This window comes from Miscanthus floridulus, chromosome 1 (genome assembly GCF_019320115.1).
Source record: "Miscanthus floridulus cultivar M001 chromosome 1, ASM1932011v1, whole genome shotgun sequence".
NCBI classification, from domain to species: Eukaryota; Viridiplantae; Streptophyta; class Magnoliopsida; order Poales; family Poaceae; genus Miscanthus; species Miscanthus floridulus.
In genome coordinates this window covers 5,218,803-5,238,394 of record NC_089580.1, presented here as the reverse complement: position 1 = coordinate 5,238,394, position 19,592 = coordinate 5,218,803, and the positions used below count along the sequence as shown (strand labels likewise).

Sequence of the window (19,592 nt, the reverse complement as noted above, 5' to 3'; positions counted from 1 at the left end):
AGTGTGGTAGTGCTGCACCTTGGGAGCAGCAGTGCCGCACCTACAATTTAACTTTCGCTACGAGTTTGTTTTAAACAAGCTTATTCACCCCCTCTAGGCAACATCAAGGTCCTTTCAATTGGTATCAGAGCTAGGCTCTTAATTTAGGGCTTAACCGCCTTGAGAGATGATGTCAACAAGTGAGGAGGTATCTCTAGAACTTCTACTTTTAGATGGCTCAAATTATGCATCTTGATCCGCTAGTATGCTTGATGTTTTTAGGGCCATGGGTCCTCATATTGAGCGGATTGTAGATATAAGCATTTCACCTCCTAGTGACGATTTGGACATCTTATCTAAAGAGGAAGTGAAATGCTTACAAAACAATGCTCAAGCTACTAATGTCTTATTTAGTGCTTTGAGTGAAGATGTTTTTGATGCCATCATATTTGGAGATGATGAACCACTTGATGATGCTCATATAATTTGGACCACACTCAAAGAAAAATATGACAAGTCCAAATATGATGAGAAGACCCTCTCATTGGAGGAACCACTTGAGGAGTTCTCAACTTCACCGACAAATGAAGAGCCTCAAGTGATTCTCCCAAAAGGTCCAAGTGATCATGCCACATCCACTTCCTCACCAACATATGACTTAATGGAAGGTAATGAAATGGTTGGTGAGAACAATGCTTTTACATATGGTACTTCTACTTTCTCTAGTTCTTGTGAGACTAACATTTTGAAAAAAGAAGATTGTGATCGGTGGAGGCCAAATGATGAATCCACCTCACCAAGAAGCTCAACTCTCTATGCCACTACTCATTTGGGTCTCATGGCAAAGAAAGAGAAGAATGTGGCAAGTGAGAGTGAGAGTGAAGGTGAAAGTGAGAGTGAAGATGAAAGTGATGATGATGAGTTCAATCAACACTTGGCACATATAAGCAAGAAAGATAAGTTGATGGTGCTCAAGCTCATAGAGAAAATTCAAGAGCAAGAAGAAACACTTCATGACCAAGAAGAGTTTCTTATCAATAAGATCAAATGCTTGAAGAAATTGACCAAAAAGCATGAAAAGCTTAAGCGCTCTCATGCTAGTTTGGTCGAAAGGTATGAGAATTTGTCAATTGAGCAAACTCATATTATTAACTCTCTATCTTGTGTTGCCAAATTAGAAGATGAGAATTATGTGCTCAAGGACAAGGTGGAAAGGCTCACTAGCAAGAATGAGATCTTACAAGAAGATCATGATGAGCTTTTGTGCTCTCATGAGAAGCTTATGGATTCTCATATCATGCTAGAAATTGCTCATGAGGTTGTGGTAACAACGGTAAAATCATACCAACCTCACACTCACAAGTGCACATGTACACAAGTTCTATATATTTTATCATGTGCTAACAATTGTTGCTCTCAAGCAAGCCAACCTTCTGTTGAGCATGTAATTATAGAAATTTGTGATGATTCCATTACAAAAGAAAATGAAGAGCTCAAGGAAGAAGTTGAGAGGTTAAAAAGGGACTTGATTCAATTAAAGGGAAAAGTGCAATGCTCAATCTTCTCAAGATAACCGTGAAGACATGGTGAAGAAGCTTGAGAAGGGATCAACCGAAGCATGCATCAAGCCCGATCAAGAAGGACACAAGTCCAACAGTGCCAAAGTCAAGGGGAAATTTTAAGAAGTGCCATCTGTCCAAAATGTAGCAGTTTAGCTCAAGGCTACAGAGGTTCTAGGGTGCGGCAGTGCCGCATCCCAGTACGATAGTACCGCACCTGGGCAGAACGGCAAAGCCCCCAAGGCCACCAAGGTGCAACTTCAACCAAAGAAGACTCTCATCACTTGCTTCAGGTGCAAGAAGGAGGGTCACCATGTAAGAGATTACTCCTTGAAGAAAGAAAACAAAAGCATGAGTAAGATTCAAGAGAAGAAGAAGATGGTTCATGCCAAGTGCCTCAAGTGTTCCAACATGGGACACTATGCCTCTGTGTTTCAACAAGGTTGATGACCAAGCAACACTTCCCAACAAGAAGATAAGAAGAAGCAAGAGGAAGTGTTATAGATGTAATGAGAAGGGTCATGAAATTGCATCATGTCCCTCCATGAAGGATGAAGGCTTGGCATCATCAAGAAAGAGGCTCATCGACAAGGTAGCAAACAAAAAGCAAGATAAGAAGATGTCTTACAAGATCAAACGCCACATTTGCTACACTTGCTGAGGAAAGGGACATCTAAGTATGGATTGTCCCATAGGTAACACTCCTAAGCTCAACTCATCATTTGATTCAAATTTGCTTAGGAGGTCCAAAAATGACACTTGTGCTAGAAAGGTGATTTGTTCACCACGTGCTAGCACAAAGGTCATTTGGGTGCCTAAGTCTCTTGTGACTAACCTTAATGGACCCAACATAGTTTGGGTACCAAGTTGTGCTTGATGAGTGTTGTAGGTACTTGATGGTGACTGAAGCTTTGTGGTGCTTGAGCAAGTTTTTTGAAAATATCATCTCAAGCTATCAATCTTATTCATATTGTCCATTATCTCAAGATTGACCCAAGGATAAATTGATGGATATATTTCTAACTTCATACTCACCTCGGTAACTAGTACCTAATCCTTGCTAGCTAGCCACTTAACTTGTGTAGTCTCTAGTAGTTCACAAATGTGTTTGTGTTTGTAAATTATTAGGAGTGGCTAGAGCACTTAAAGTTTAAATGAATTATTTACCATATGATGCTTTAATGGCTCTCTAGTTGAGCAAGATCTTATTCATGTTGTAGGTAATGAGGAACCACCTTGCAAGGCAATCAAGCAAATGGCTATTGGTGATATTAGACCACAAGAAATCTAGGCCACTATAGAAGAGGATCCTCAAGTTGCAGCTGCTCCAGAACCAGCTAATGTAGAATCTGCGGCAGTGCCGCACCTCTGAGCGGCAGTGCCGCACAACAACAAGGAACAACAGTTGACAACAATCCAGTTCAAGGACAAAACCTACGACCCATATTTGAGAAAGAAGAAGATGAAACTCATGATGGAAGTGATTCATTTCTATGTGATGAAAATGGATGGTCAACTTAAGACCAATCTCTAGTGCCATAACCAAGAGCTCACCAAAACATTGAAAAAGAGTGTATTATTGGAATTGAATTAATCATCCACACCAAGCAACACACATGACTTGTGTTTTCTTTGTGGACTTCAAACCAAGAATTTCAACAAAGCCAAGAATAAAGAATCAATCTCAAGTAGAGGCACTTATCACTCATAGTTCAAGAACTCTCTACTTGATGGAATCTTGTCTTATGGTAGATTGCCAAATTCCCATTCTTATCTTATGGCCATCTACATGTTCTAATGATTATAAGTATTTCATGGCATAATTCAATTTGATTACTCTATTGTTTCCATGACCTAGACATAGAGTGAAATCCCAAGTTCTTAAATGAATAAAGTGCTATGTGAGAAATTCAAATACTTTGATCACTTACCAAAGGGGAAGTTACTCTATGACTAGTGTTGTGAGACTAATCTTTCTCTCTAAGTAATTTATGTAGTTTCACTAAATAAGAATGTGTTTCTCAAATGGAGTGTGCTATCATAGGAAGATCATCAATCCAAAACAATGTGATGTGCTCTCTCTCTCTAGTTAATTTGGAATTGATTCATCTATTTTAGCCACTCACCATAATGTGGCTTAAATCTACTCTTTTGGACTTAATTGACCAACCATGCACATTTACATTTCCACTCCACTTAAAAGAATGTTCATGAGGGTTTAAGGGAGATTTAGTCCATGTTATGAGGTTTCTCTATTTTAGTAACCCACTTGTCTTCCACACATAAAAGGTTACTAAATGAGAAACTAGTGATTGTGTTACTAATGCCCTCTTGTGTTGAGCTTATCTATAGAAAATCAAGAAAAAGAGGTTGTGCTTGTTTAACTAAATAAATCACAAGCCCATGGTTACTCTTCACCTGAAGAAAGATGAGGTTGCTAGAGGCCAAAGAGACCAAAATTTCAGTTTGGATAAAATCAAGTTTGGGGTTGAGTTGGATAAGCTATATTGGAAAAATTCATAAGACTACAAGTATAAATAAGAGAACTGAACGAAAATAACATATTGTGAGTATTCTCAACAAAATTCACCTCAAAATTGGACAAGAAGAAGAGAAGAATTGGGAATTATCAAATCTGTTCAGAAAATTAAAATTCTGAATTGGCTGCCTTCAAGCATGGATTTGGAAGATCAAATACTGATGAATTGACCTAGAACTTTATGAGCATACTATACACACCTAGTACTTATTGTTGTAAAGTTGGCATGAAGATTGGTTTAGACGAAAGTCAGTTTTGACTTGAATTCTGTCAGCTTCAGCACTGCAGTTTTAGACCTTAGCAGTTTTGGTATAAAATTAATTTGACTGACCAAATGGAGTCCAAATGAGCTAAAATATTTATACAAGTTAGAGGATTCATGGGTTCACATCTCTACCAAATTTTATGTATATTGGACTAGTGGTATGAGAGATATGAATTTTTCTCCAAGAGAGACAGAATCTGAAAACTCACTGTATGGAATTGGATTGCATCAAAACAACAAGATTAAGGTGGCTCTCAAGATTGGTCATGAAGAATCAATAAAAATGATAAGCATTAGTTTGGTCTAAAGGAGATGCAATGAAAGAAAAAGACTCACACAAGGGTCCAAAGAGTTACAATCAAAATACAAGAAGCAGCAAGTAATTGCAACCGATTGGAACTAGAAGAAATTAGTTATAGGCTTTCAGAAACTACAGCTGAAATCAATTAAAACTAGATGAAACTAGTTGACTTCTACAGTTACAAGTAGCAACAATAGACTACAATTAGTTGGAACTCTTTGAAATCAATTAGAAGCAACTGAAACTAGCTAAAACTAATTAGATTGCATGCAGCTTGAAGGAGTTTGAGATTAGTTGGAATATAGTGTAAACTTCTCCCTTGACCTCATAATTATTGATGTGCATGAGTGTACTTTGTGTACTCTTGTATTCATAAATTGAGGGGGAGTTAAGCCTATATCTTATGGGACTAATGGTTTCTTTCAAAATTAATATTGAGTAGTCTCACACACATTGGAAAAAGAAGAACATCAAAGGAGGATGGATGGTTCCAATGGAATCCTTGGGTGCTCCAAAGGTTATTCTAGGAGGTCTTGGTCTTTATAAACCAAGTGCTCCTAGTTTATTGTCGAATGCCCCAATCCTTTAGTGGAACTAGATTTGAATGAATTGGAGAAAAGAATTGAAGAGTGGGCTTTCATTGCTATTTCTTCTCTCTAGAGCTCATCATATGCACATGACCCATCCCATTGATCACCCAGGATCTTATCAACAAACAGTGGTAACTCCTAGTTCACTATTTGCAAAATTCATGAATTTTACCTTTGCTCTCTGTGTGAGTTGCTTTAGGTAAAGAAAGAATTAGGAACCAAATATGGATCTTGGATGATCATAAGAGCTCTAATTCACCATGAGGCATCAAGTGAAGAACTATGGCTATCCAAATCATCAAGTCTCACTTATGATGGTCATATCAATGTGGTGATCTATCTATCTTGGTGGTGGTATGTTTTATTGGCATAATTTTAATTGTTGCAGATTTATCATGCCTTGACCAAGATATAGGATGAACTCCTCTTGACTCTTAAACCGATTCAAGTGCACTTGACAAAGTAATTTGAGTACTTGATGCACATATTAAGGGAGAGCCCATTCTATGTCTTGTGTCTTTTGAGACTAATCTTTTCTTCTAGTGAATTTATGTAGTCTCTTGGTGAGAATGAGTTTCTCATGGGTATGCTACATTGACTCAATCCAAATTGGTAAAGTTATCTCTCATGTTCATTTGGATTGCAATTTTATCTCTTGTGTAGTTACTCTCCATAATATAGCTTAAATTCCCTTGTTTGGACTTAATTGACCAAAAGTGCATATGTTCTTGCCTTCCACATATATATGTATGCACTATCAAAAAGGGGGAATTTAGTCTATGTTGTAAGGTTTTACAATTAGTGATCTACATGCCTTCCACGTACAAAATGATCACTAGTTGTGAAACTCTAGCTTGTACAATTTAATGCAATCTCTTGTCTTTATGAGCATTCCCTAGGTGACATTATGAGATACAAGAATCCATTCCAATTGGCATCAACTTGTGAAGACTCTCTTTCAAGTGGTGTCAAAATTGTGAAGATCATATTTCAATTGGTATTAGTGGATAATCTTTCAATTCGGTATATCAAGAAATATGTCTTCAGTTGGTATCTCAAAATGACTAGAAGAGCTAGCAATGGAATTTCAAACCAGATCAAGCACAAGTTTGTGAAATCTTCATGAAGGTCATGATTAAAAGAGATGGGCACAAATAAAATCTTTTTGCATTTTGCTGAGCCCCTCAAAGCACTAAATTCAAAATATCATGATCACAGTGGAGATTATGAGGCTTAGAACAAAGGTATATCGCTCCATGAACTCTTGTACTACTTTTTTGCATCTAGGCCCTTACATGCTAGTGTGTGCATGTGTATGCAATATTTTAAGTCACACCATGAGTTTGTTCTTGTGGTGACGATTAGAGAATTATTTAGATATTTGGTTGATATCTCTTATGGTGACAGCATGAGTCAGTCTCATGTTAAAAGTGTCATCTAAGTGAGGTATGAGCCAAATATGCTGACTTCTAAAGAATCTTGACTTAACATGATGCATACTTTGTTTGATAGAAAACTCAGGAGAGAAATCCTATATGCTGAACTTTTACCTACCTCTTGCCCTCACTTGTCTATCATTATTTCCTCCTTTTGGCGGAGAGATCCTTTTTTGAGATTAATGCCAAAGGGGGAGAAATATTGGGAGAGAGTGTAAGGAAAAGAGATTGATATGAGGATTTTGTATTGGTTTGGTTGTATGGATAAAGATTTGGAAAATCACTTTGCATTGCTTTGATCAAGCTAGATGTATGAAGATAAATATTGAAGTGAGTATTAGGAGTGTTAAGCCAAGATGAAGCGGATATAATGAATCATGAATTGGCTTGACCATATTGATGTCGATTCATATATGTCTTTATGTGAATCAAACTAAAGCTTGATTGATCTCAACATTTCTATCTAGAAGATATTCAAGCAAGGATCGTACTATTGAAAAATGGTTTTTCAATGGATGCTTAATATGATGTGACTTGTGTATGGCTTGATAAGGTATAGATAGCAAGGAAAGGGCTTCAAGAGACTAAGCGAAGATGAAGGGCAAGCTATGGCTTGAGGACCGAGGTACCATGGCTAAGGTGAAGAAGAGAGTACTTGCATTGAGTCGAGGAACTAATCAAGCTATAAGGAGTCATATTGTGTTGAGGATCAAATCATTAGTAGAAGTGACTTGAAGCCATGAGGTGAACTCATATGTATGGAAATGGTTCACGTCACATGCTCAAGATATGTTTGCTCGAAGAAATGAGATAAAGATGTTTGCAAAGCCTTTATAAAGTGATATTGAGAAAGAGGATAATACATGCGATGGTGGAAACCCCCAATTATAAAAGGATGCGGTGACCAACTCAAAGGTGTTTAAATTCTTTGATGTTTTAAATTTGAATTAAGGAAAAGCCATACTATAAAGGAGGATACAATGCACAAGCTTTAATGTGCAACCAAGTGCTCATTTACCCACCAAATATCCTTAAAGCCTCAGCCAAGACAACAAGCTTTGCAATCCTATCTTTTGTGCTACCTGATAGGTGAGGCACTGCCACACCTAAAGAGAGGCACTGCCGTAGTGTGGCACTGCCATGACTCAAGTGACCGTTGGAGCTGGGGGTATTTATACCCTTCCTCTTCCTCCCCAATGGCTCTCTTGAACCTTCTGCTCATTCCGGCTCGTCCAAAATAGACCAGAGCAGCTCTCTCTCCCTCACTCACCATTGGAGCCGCTCAAGCTTCTCCCTTTGAGTCCATTCCAAATCCAAGAGAGTTTGAGCCTCCACACTGCATTAGAGAGCAGCCCCAACTGTTCTTCAACTCCTAGAGTACTTGGTTAGCGTTCAAGCCGGTGGATTGCGTTTGTTACTCTTGGAGCTTACTCCTAGCTGGCTAGAGCGTCGTCCATAGAGCTTGCCAACTTGTGTGGCAGCCCTAAGAGGTTTGTAATCACCTCAATCAGCTAGTGAAATCACCCCTCATCTCAAGAATTCATTCTCTTGACTTGAGAACGAGGATAAGGTTAAAAGAGACCAAAGCCTTTGTGGCTATCTCAACAACGTGGAGATAGGCAAGCCTTAGTAACGAGCTGAACCACAGGATAAATCGGTGTCTCACTTGTGTTCTTGTGATTTGCATTGCTATACTTATATTTATGGTGATTCTAGGGTTTGGTCCCGATCTACTTGCTCGTGCACTTTCGCCAATATCTTGGTGGTAGAATAGGCTCTACACTATTCCAGGAACATCAGTAATTTGCTCGATCTACTTTTCCTTGGATATTTTTTGAATTGTAGTTCGAGCTTGTCTGCAGGAGCAGCAGTGCCACACTTTTAGTGAGGCAGTGCAGCAGTGCGGCAGTGCTGCACCTTGGGAGGAGTAGTGCCGCACCTATAATTTAACTTCCGCTGTGAGTTTGTTTTAAATAGGCCTATTCACCCCCTCTAGGCGACATCAAGATCCTTTCAACTATATAAGCTGAGAAATATGACTAGCTGACAATTGGAGGAACATTTATTAAAAAGATAAGAGTAGTGACCCAAAGTAAGACAAGCTACACCCTGAGGAACAAATAATTAGAAGAAGCATGTCATAAGTGTCTACTTAGAGGATAAGTTATTATACAACTAATATGTAGGATTTAGGAATGCATTCAAACCTAAAAGAGTGACTGCAAACTACAATTTAAAAACATTAAAAAACTAGACTGAAAAATAAAAAGAAAAACATTGAAAAAAATTATTTAACTAAAACTAAAAGAAACAGTGAAAAAACTGAAATAATGAAACTAAAGTATACACAATGAAAAAGAGAGAAATTAAAATTACCGAAAAATGAAACTGAAAATGACAATAGAAAATCTATATCTAAACCTAATAATAAAGAGGCAAAATTTTCGGCCATTTTTTTCGTCCATCCATTTTATTGATCCACCTCCCCCTAACTACCGATAGTCGAGAGTTTCTTCTGTCCAGACTTATATATAACTCGTGCTCATATATACGAATTAGAATAGCTCTTGTCTAACGCGATACGGAGTCCGATTCCAAAACGTATTGGGTTATGTATGGTCTATGTTTAACCAAAGAGTCCATACTCATGCACAAAAAAGTCCATACCCAATACGATTACTATATATAGTAAATTCGTTTTTTTCTTTCCTATTCCGTCATCTGTTTGGCTTTTTTCATTTTTTAGACTATCTCTGATTAGTTATTGTATCTGATCTGTTTTTCATTTTCATATTCGTTCCACTTCTTTTCTTAATTTTCTCTTTTTGTTTTTTCTTCTCTTTTTTCTCTTTTTCTTTTCTTTTCTGGACTATCAGGTCCGTTTCATGCCCTTTCCCTTGTTATTTTGCATGTCATTTTTGTTTTCCGGATTCTATCATGATTTTTCTTATAAACATAAAAATAAATAATAAACACAATATTATGGATCTTTGGATCCTTCATCCTTCCCTAATCCTTAATAATCAAATATTCCTACTAAATTATTGATGTAATTTGATTGAGAATAAAAATTATTCTTATTATAACTTAGATCAGCTAATGGTATAATTAATTAAATCATGAACAGAAATCTTGGACAATTTATTGTCCAGTCTGACCAGGAAGCGACAACGGGTGTTGCGCCGCCAGCATATGTGGCGCCACGGGAGGCGGTGGCGTCTGAGCGGGCATGACGACCTGTTGGGGGTGGGGAGGTGAGCGGAGAAGGAGAAGGGGGTGGGGAGGAGGTGGCGGATGCCGGCGAGGTAGGTGCCGCCGGCGGCAGCGATGGCGAAGCGGACGTAGCCGCTAGGGCGGAATCCAAGCGAGCGAGGCGGGCTGCCTACAGGGATTCCTCTTTTCCACTAAAGTTTTCCACTTTTTCATTGATAATTAAATATATTTATATATTTGATTAAAAAACAATATATATTTATATATTTCTACTTATTTTGCATGACATAAGGAATTTGTTAATTTGGCTTGCATTATTCCAAATTGCACTTTTATAGACGGTCAAGGGTTGCGCCGACGACGCTTGTTGGGCTGCATCATAGCTCAGTAGCTCATGGGTATACGGAGGCCGAGTACCAGGTTCACGGGCCCTGATTGGGTCATAGCATGCACGAATCTGACTGAACCCATGTAAAACAGAGAATCGTATAAAGACAGCAGCACCCGTGAGACAAATGTGGGGCATCGATCGACATGTACGAAAACATATGAATCCTCTCTGATCTAATCGTTCCTCGGATCAAAGTTAAAATGGTCTCCAAGCTACAGTGTTCTAATTCACAGCTCAACATTTACAGCTGAAATCAAAACCGGTAACCAAGAAGGAAGAGTTACGGGCGACAAAGCAAAAGGCACGAAAGTGGCATGTATATATAGGCCAAGAAACCTAGCAAAAATATTGCTCTGTCTGTGTGCAACAATACCAAAATGATGATTTGTTGGGCCATCATGCTTCATGTATTTTATTTACATCTTCTTTTGAGATGTATATATGCGTACACTTCTAATAGCAAAACAACACACCTCTAAGAGCCCGCTTAACTAGCTAGCTTCCAACGTATAAATAAAAATGGTCCCCACGAACGAAATACAGCATACACCATTTTCGAATTAGGCGACAGGTAATGTACAACCGTACCTCCAACAACTGGCTAGAAAAATCCTCCATAGTAGCTTGAGATTGGCCACCTGCCACAATTAGATGAAGCGTATAAGCATACGGCGAGTGTTCAAAGTAAAACTCGTGTGTGCGCGCGTGAGTGGGGTTAAGGTAACAACCGGTGAAAGTTCTCCTCCTCAGACTCCTCCACGGGAAGACATATTGATTGCATACTGCCATTTTCGGCCTTTACAACAGTCAGCTCCACCATTTTCCCAATATTTTCCGCCAGGATTTCGAACAGCTAGTCAAACCAAATTGAAACAAGGTGCACGTGAGTGCAATCACACAACAAATATGCCACTGCCACAAAAAAGATTCAGTTTCATAATTAAACAGTTGTGGAAGTGCCTGCAAATTTGTAGCGACGCGCCTTCTGTTGCATTGAATAATAAGATCCTTTTGCTGTAGTCCCAGTGATAAAACTGTCCGCGATGTCTTGTTGGAGACAAGCATCCAGATAGTAAGATTTTTTTTTTATAAAAAAATGGTAGATTAGATAAATGAATTAACATCACTTGTAAGCTATATTATTTACAATTTAATATAGAAACCCAAACTACACTTTTATTCAACGAGCAATTAATTAATTACAAAACATGAACATGATCTCACTACTACAGAAACGTTTTTCGCGGCGGGCGAATTTGCTTTCCCATAGCGGGCAAACGCGTCTGCCACCGCCGAAAGGTCACGGTAAATCATGGCCTTCCCACGGCGGGCCGCTTTGCCCGCTGCGGTTAATCGATTTCCCGCGGCGGGCTATTTAGGATGCCCGCCGCGGTTAATAGTTAAAAAAAACAAAAAAAACCTAGGAGCCCGTCGGCGAGCCCATTCTCGAACCCACCGACGAGCCCGTTCCAAGCCCAATACCAGCGCCACCGCACCTCACTGGATCCGCCGCCGAGGTCTCCTCCTCGCCGTATCCGCCGCCGGAGAGGTCATCCTCGCCGGATCCGCGGCCAGGGAGGACGACCTCGCCGGATCTACGGCCAGGGAGCGCAGATCGACCGGATCCGCGACCGTGGACGAAGAGGAGGCCGGACCCGCGCCGTGGACGACGAGGGCGTTGGATCCGCCGTGAGGCCATGGAGGAGGCTGTCGTCGTCGATCCGCCGCCGGGACGCCTCGATCCGCCGTCGGGAGCCTCGATCCGTCGCCGGGACACCTCGATCCGGCCTTGGAGGAGGCTGTCGTCGTCGATCCGCCGCCGGGAGCCTCGATCCGTCGCTGGGAGACCTCGATCCAGCCTTGGAGGAGGCTGTCGTTGTCGATCCGCCGCCAGGACGCCTTGGTCGCCCTTGGACGAGGTCGCCGCCGTCGCGCCCAGCTGTCGCGGCCCCGTGCGCGCCGTCGCCCGGCCGGCCGTCACGCGCCGCCCGGTCGCGCGCCGCCACGCCGCGCGCCGCGCGCCGCACCGCAACCGCCTGCTCCACCGCGGCCTCCTCGTTGCCGCGCGCTGACGCGGCCTCCTCTGCACCGCTCCTGCGAGGGATGGGGTGGTGGAGCAGTGAGAGAGTGGAGGGGATGGGGATGGGGAGGGGGAGTGAGAGAAGAGGACCTGGGTTGCGGGGAGGGAGATGAGAACGAGAGAAAGAGTGAGATGAGAGTCCCAAACCCTAGCTCTAGCTTTTATACTCAAAGGCAGAAATCGGGCCTTGCTGGGCCAACTGGGCCTCAGCCTTTTACCGTGGCAGACCTTATAATATGCCCACCGCGGAAAATGGCCTTTACCGCGGCGGGCAAGATAAAGCGCCCGCCTCGGTAAATCAACTCTTTACCGCGGCGGGCAGTTTAAAGAGCCCGCCACGGTAAATCGTATTAACCGCGGCGGGCAATTCATACCACCCGCCGCGGTAAATAACGATTTCCTGCGGCGGGCAAGTTTGGTGGCCCGCCGCGGTAAACCCTTTTTCCGTAGCGGGCGCCTCCGTGGCCGGCCTCGCTGGCCGGCCACCGGTTAACCGTGGCGGGCAAAAGAGGTGCCCGCCACGGAGCCCATTTTGGCCACGCTGCGCAAATTGATTCCTGTAGTAGTGTCTATACATTTGACAAGTAAATCAATGCAAATAATGGACATAGAACATACCAGCTCAACAAGAATACCATCCAACCCTTCATGCAAAGACACAGGGACTTTCACCCAAGGTGAAGATTGGGCATTATGCATATTCACACCTAAAACCCTTATAGTTGGACGACAATACTTCCTGTGTAAAAGAACCATGCAAATAAGACACGAAAAAAAAAGCGATGGCTTAGCTTATAAGCCGCTGCGGCTGCAGCTTTTGCTGCTTTAAAAACCTGACCAGACTGTTCATTGTGCTGGGCCGGCTGTTCTGAACAGCCTCAAAATTCTACTACCAAGCTATAAAAACCAAAGTAGAGAGTTTGCAAAATCTCATTCTCCGGCCTTTTTTTAGCTCAAAACCAACTTGACTTAATTTTAAGCTACTTAATAGCCAAGTAAAAGAGGTCATTGTGCTCAACACGTATCTTTCAGATTCACAAGGTTTATTCCTGATGACTTCATTACGATTAGGGAGTTCCTGTGCATTTGGGTCCCTGGTGTAGGACCAGGTACAACATGTGAAATGCTATTAGGTCTAGCCAACATAAAGGCTACATAACAGGAAAAATGCAAGCTGTTAATTTGGATGAGCACATTATCTTAGGGAAATAGTCTAGTAAGTTGGATCCCATTTATTCTAAAATCTATTGATAGTTTTATATCTTATATGCATCTAATAAAAGATTTTTTCATTCAGAACGCATGAGCTTATTCCCATCTAACACACCAAAAATGGAAGTGATCAATAAATAAGAAGCATACCCTGTATTTTTGAAATGTTCCCAACATCTTAAAATGATGTTGGACGGTAGGAAAGGATATGATTACAAGTCAGACTTTGAAAAACATTCCAACAACCCTCCCATTTCTGTTTATCACTGGACCTCCAATTGCACCCTACTAGGAAATGATGGGTCACAGCCGGGCCCAACCGCAGCGTCGCCTGAGGCATTGGCGCGACCCGTGCCATCGGCGGCCCAAGCGATGGCGCCTGGCGCGGGACGAACAGAGGGGGACGCGGCCAAGGGTCCCTAGGAGTCATGGTGCCGGGAGAGAGGTTCGTGTCCACACCGCTGACCCCTTCCGTCGCCGGAGGGGGTGTCCCGGCGGGGACGTCACGGTGAGAGGGGTCGACGGCTCTTGGGGCCGGCGAGGAGTCGTCCCTGACCCTGACATCGGTGGGCAGCAGCTCGCCCACGCGGGGCAAGCTCTACTCCAGTGGACGGATCCGTTGGATCCGGCGTCGACGCTTTTTACCCTTGACGACGCCGCAGAGAGCATGGAGCGGGAGAGCCTCGATATAGGGATCGCGTCCGTGCTCGAGGCCCTGGACCACACCATGGGCACATTGCACGACGTTGTTGTTCCCTTCGGCCGGGTATTGTTTGGTCCTCCTTCTTGCCCTTTTCTTTCTCTATATACTTTTTGTATCCTGACCATCGTCTCCCTACAGTTCCTTATAGCTCGTAGCCAGGGGAAATCTCGGTTCCTTTGTCAACAGAAGAAGCCTAGGATCGCCTCGTCGAGGAGACATGGCTACACGGGGAGGTTACAGCTCGCCTCGTTGCCGCCCAGCAGAGGGTGGTCGAGCTGACTCCCCTTGCCGAGGAGGCGGTCAATCTTCGGTCGCGGGTGGCCGAGGCCCATCGGGATGCTGATGAGGCCTAGAAGGCGTTTGAAGCCCTGTCGGTGAGGTCGCGAAAGGATGACAAAGAAGCCACCAGGGTCAGGAAGGAGCGGGATGATATGGTCCAGAAGGACGTCGAAACCCACCAGTGGATCCTTGACCTTCTGGGCAAGGTTGAGAAAGAAAGGGATTTGAAGCTGGGGGCCGAGGAGAAGCTCATGGCCCTAGAGAAAAGGGCGAGCCTGGATGCCGCGGTGGTTGCTCGGCTGCTCAAGGAGTGAGATGAGCTGATCCAAACCGCGGAGAGGCTCCGCTCGAAACACGATGCGGCTCAAGAGGAGCACGACCAGGCTTTCCAAGAGCATGACTAGGCCAACCAAGAGCGCGACGACACGCAGCAGAAGGTCAGCTCCCTCTAGGCCGAGCTCGAATCGGAGATGACCCGGAAGCTGGAGGCCGAGAGCGTTTCTGCTAGGCTGGCTGTGGATCTCGCTGAGGTGAGGAGAAATCTTTAGGCAGAGAGTGACGAGCTCGGTACCCTGAGCACCGTCCTAGGAGTGGTCTGCGATGACCTTGAGGTGGTGTGGTCAGAGGGGACCAGCTCGCTCATTTCTCATGCCGTCGAGATCATGGCTCGGGTGCGCCAGGTCAAGAGGAATGGCCTTCGTGCTAGGGTCAATCAGTCCTTCACAATTGCTCGTTCTCATTATGTGGACAACATCGATCTAGAGGCGATGAGCCATGGCTACACACCCGGTTATGAATTCCATGAGCTGGAGGAGATGGAAACGACGGTGGCTCCCCTTTCACAGGACCTGGCAGACAGGATAGAAGGCATAGTTCTCCCCCGGAGGGGCTAGTTAGTTAAATAGGTCAGGCGGTCATTTTTATAATAAGCGGACAAGTCCGACCCTTTTGTCTTGTTAAAACAAGCTTTGTTATTTTGTTTGAACAAATTTGTTCTTTCTCCCTTTTTTTGTGTAAAAAGGGGTTAATGGGTTTCGACCCTTCCTATTGTTAAGACCATAAAGCTCGTGGTGCGGGTGGAAAACTCTGGTCATGGGGTTTCTTGCAGTCCAATCAGTTTTTCCCGGCGTTCATTTCCACAAAACCTTGCCTCTAGTTTTTTAATGTGAGAAAGGGTCAGGCACAACGACTGTTTCAGAATAGGTATATATATATGCCCTTATCAGCCCTCGAGTGAGACCCGACGCCTTGCCTTTGTCGGGGTCGGGTTTCACTAAAGATCGAGGAGACGATAACGAAACTAGTAGAAGAAAGTGTCTCTCATTTTAGAAACGTTATTCTTAGTTTTCGTACGTATCCCCTCCCTAGGATCCGAGCCATTGTTCTGCGACCACGCATTCGGTCTCCTTGCGAGTCCAACTTTCCTCGAGCCCCCATGTGTGGCAGGGGTCCAGTCGAGGGTTGACTCGTCTTTGTGATCGTCACCCCGTCCATGGTTTCCGTAACCAGAGGGGTTGAGTTAACGCCACTTGCCTCGATGGCTCGAGTGTCACGCTCGGTGAGCTCGCTAACGGGTATGTCCAAGTGGAATCTAGGTTCGTCGTTCATGACGGGGTCGGCATAGCCCTCATGTGGCATTCCACTGCTCCTTAACCTGCCTCCTGGCAGATGCTTGAGTCATTTCAGAGACCGACTCAGGTGGCCCACTGGCCTCCCCTCGATGGAGATTCTATGGGCTTGGATCAAGATTAGGATCGAACAAGAAGGTCGAGATGACCCTATCCACTTCTGAGCTGGTCAGGCAAAGGCCGTTGGGGCTCATCTGTGTTTTCTCCCCTAGCTTTGTTCGACGTGAGGCGGGCTCGAGCCCTTCGTGGGTTAGCCTTCGAACCTTGGTCGGCCGGATTCCTAAGTCGGGGTCGGGCGACTCGAGCCCCCGAGCCCCATTAGGCTCGGTAGGGGTCGGTTGAGTTTTATGCGTCACCCCGTCTGTGGTTTCCGCAACTGGAGGGGTTGAGCTAATGACACTTGCCTCAATGGCTCGAGTGTCATGTTCGGCAAGCTCGCTGATGGGCATGTCTAACTGGAATCCAGGTCCGTCGTTCATGACAGGGTCAGCATAGCCCTCATGTGGCATTCCACTGCTCCTTAATCCACCTCTTGGCAGATGCCCGAGTCATTTTGGAGATCGACTCAGATGGCCCGTTGGCCTCCCCTCGATGGAGATTCTGTGGGCATGGATCGAGGTTAGGATCAAACGAGAAGGTTGAGATGACCCTGTCTGCTTCTGAGCGGGTCAGACGAAGGCCGCTGGGGCTCATCTGCATTTTCTCCCCTAGCTCTATTTGACATGAGGCGACCTCAAGCTCTTTGCGAGCCGGCCTTCGAACCTTGGTCAGTTGCCGCTCATGTCGAATGAGACGACTATCGCTTCATGACGTGATGTGAAGGGTTTTGATGCAATAATTGCATATGCGATGCTTGGATGTATAAGAATGGACGAATGAATACTCATGCACTTGGAAAAGTAAAGTGGGGGTTGGTAAGGTTACCTCGATGACTTGAGTGATGGGTTCAGGGAGCTCTTATTGGATGAGTGGAATCTGGGTCCATCGTTCATGATGGAGTCGGACTAACCCGCATGGGGCATCCTGCTGCTCCTTACCCGTATCTCAGCAGCGGCCTGAGCCATCCGATCGACTTGGGCGACCTGCTGGCCTCTCCTCAATGGAGAATGTCGTAGAACCGACCAATTTATAAGAGCACAAGTACAATGGCAGCCCGCAAGCTGTCGCACTGTCATACTTGAGCCAATATAAACCCAGTAGTCCGTCGAGTACCACGACGGGTCTTGATTAACCATCAACATACAACCAAGATTGTACATGATTCAACATACATGTCACATGTTACATAAGGTTCACAAATACAGTTCATTCATCAGAGTACGAACTAAGGTTATTACGAACCAAGCTCAGTAAATAGTAGCGGAAGCAAGTTAAAGTTTGAAACTAACATCTGCCATCATAGTTCAAATACATAGTGCCATTTCATGATCACACTCCCACAAAAGCATATAAGAAGGATTAATAAGAGATGCCTGCCCAGGGCTCACACCTCGTCCACGGTGGGACAAAAGCAGTTCTTGCAATAGCCATGATAAACTGTACCATTTGCAACATTGGGAATAAAACCCTAAGTATGAGAAGGTACTCAGCTAGACTTACCCGTCATAAACCAAAAACAAAGTGACTCCAAGGATTATGTAAGGCTTTATAAGTGGAGGTAGCTTGACAACATTTTGCATAAAAAGTGACTAAATCAGTTGTACAATTATAGTTCGGTCATCAAGTTAATTATAGCTATTGCTCTCTAGATTAGCAACTAACCTGTGCCAAATATGTGGTATATCATTTAGTAGCATACAATAGTAACCATAGCCGATGTAGTAATTCCATGTTGATCGAAACCATCACATTCCATAACACAATTACTACAATGTTGGGGCTAGCCAAGTTTCTCACTGTCCTAGAGAGATGGCGATTCAAATTGATTTCAACCAGCTAGGAATTTATTCCTAACACGAACCTAGGCAAACCAGATCAACGGTCACCTTAGGTCACCTTTGGTACAACTCAGGTCCACACTTCGTGGGTTCACCCGGCCCCGCACAATCAGGGACAACCAGCTATCAGAATGTTCTGGCCTAGCCTACCCTTGGGCTCACATCTGGCTCCCCACACATCCTTACTATCATCCAGTGTGCGCACTTTTATAGAACGGGGCCCGACCTGAGTTGAGCTACTCAGCTTTGCGGTCAAAACAAGTTATCCGGCCAGCTAAGTGATAGGCACGTGTTCAATCTTGTTAGAAGTGACAACAACGGTACAATCCTTAATCGGCATAGACGAAATCGCATGAGTCAACCTACACATAGACTCCGCCTGGCCTCCATTTATATTACCCTATGGTTCTTTTCCACGATAACAAATATAGCCAACCGTGCTTCAGTATCCACCTATATCTCGTAGGTGACAGGAAATCACCCGACTTCTACCGGTCTAAGCATGGCTAAGCATAGATTTGATCCTAGACCTACATAGGGTTAAAGGTATATGTAACTGGACAAGATAGTTCTATGCATCAAGTGTTTCCAATCAACTCCTATAACCTAATGCATCAAATAGAAAGGACTCAAGTAATATTTTGTAAAACATGGGAGACATAGAATGCTCCGGAGCTTGCCTTTGAGGAAAGAGGTTGGCCGGTGATCTAGGTACTTAGGGAGATCTTCGGGAGTCTTCTCCTATTCTCCTAGAGCTACGGCCTGAGGTGTCTCCTGCTGATCCTCCTCCTCTTCTTCGTTGAACTCTAACAAAGTTATTTCTTTGGATGATCTTATATGCATGAGCATGGAATAAGATATTACGAATACATATATAATGACATGTATAATATGATATGATGTGATGAATGCATCCTCATAAGTGTTTTCAATGGCATTGCATTAAAGTAATAACAAGTTGCATCTTATTTTACTGAGTAGGCGCATATCTCTTCTCTACTACTTAAGCAAACACTTATGTAAATCATTTTCTGGACTATAAGACAACATCTACTTGTTTTGACCATAACTAGAGTCATATACATCAAAATAATATGGTTGTGGACATTATGGAAAGCTTATGAAATTTCCTACAACCTTCTTTTAATCATCTTACTGTGATTCAGTAGTTATCTAAGTCAAATAATTGGAATCATGATTTTACCACTTTTCTAACTCAAGTTATGCAATTTACAAGATAGAAACTATTTGAAAAGCATTTATCTATCTATATTTTATTCTCCTAGAAAAATACTAGAAACAACGCATCTCATATTTTTATCAAATACTATGCTTCAAGATGAAACTAACAAAATTTGGTTCACCAAAATTGGATACTCCTAGATTGAGATATGAATTTTTGAAACATGCATTCAAATCTAGAAAAATAAATTAGAAAATCAAACACTACACAGACTGACAGCTGGGGCCCACGATCAAC

The 19,592-nt window shown here is 43.3% G+C and overlaps 1 protein-coding gene and 1 pseudogene across 1 annotated transcript; one reads left to right on the top strand and one right to left on the bottom strand.

Moving 5' to 3' along the window:
• The first annotated feature begins 265 nt into the window (after positions 1 to 265).
• On the top strand, positions 266 to 8,600 carry LOC136451386 (uncharacterized). The gene is made up of 2 exons (XM_066452094.1): positions 266 to 1,312; positions 8,532 to 8,600. The coding sequence occupies exons 1-2, from the start codon at positions 266 to 268 to the stop codon at positions 8,598 to 8,600; spliced, it is 1,116 nt and encodes a 371-aa protein (XP_066308191.1).
• Positions 8,601 to 10,874: 2,274 nt separating this feature from the next.
• On the bottom strand, positions 10,875 to 14,294 carry LOC136451377 (uncharacterized; annotated as a pseudogene).
• Positions 14,295 to 19,592: the final 5,298 nt, after the last annotated feature.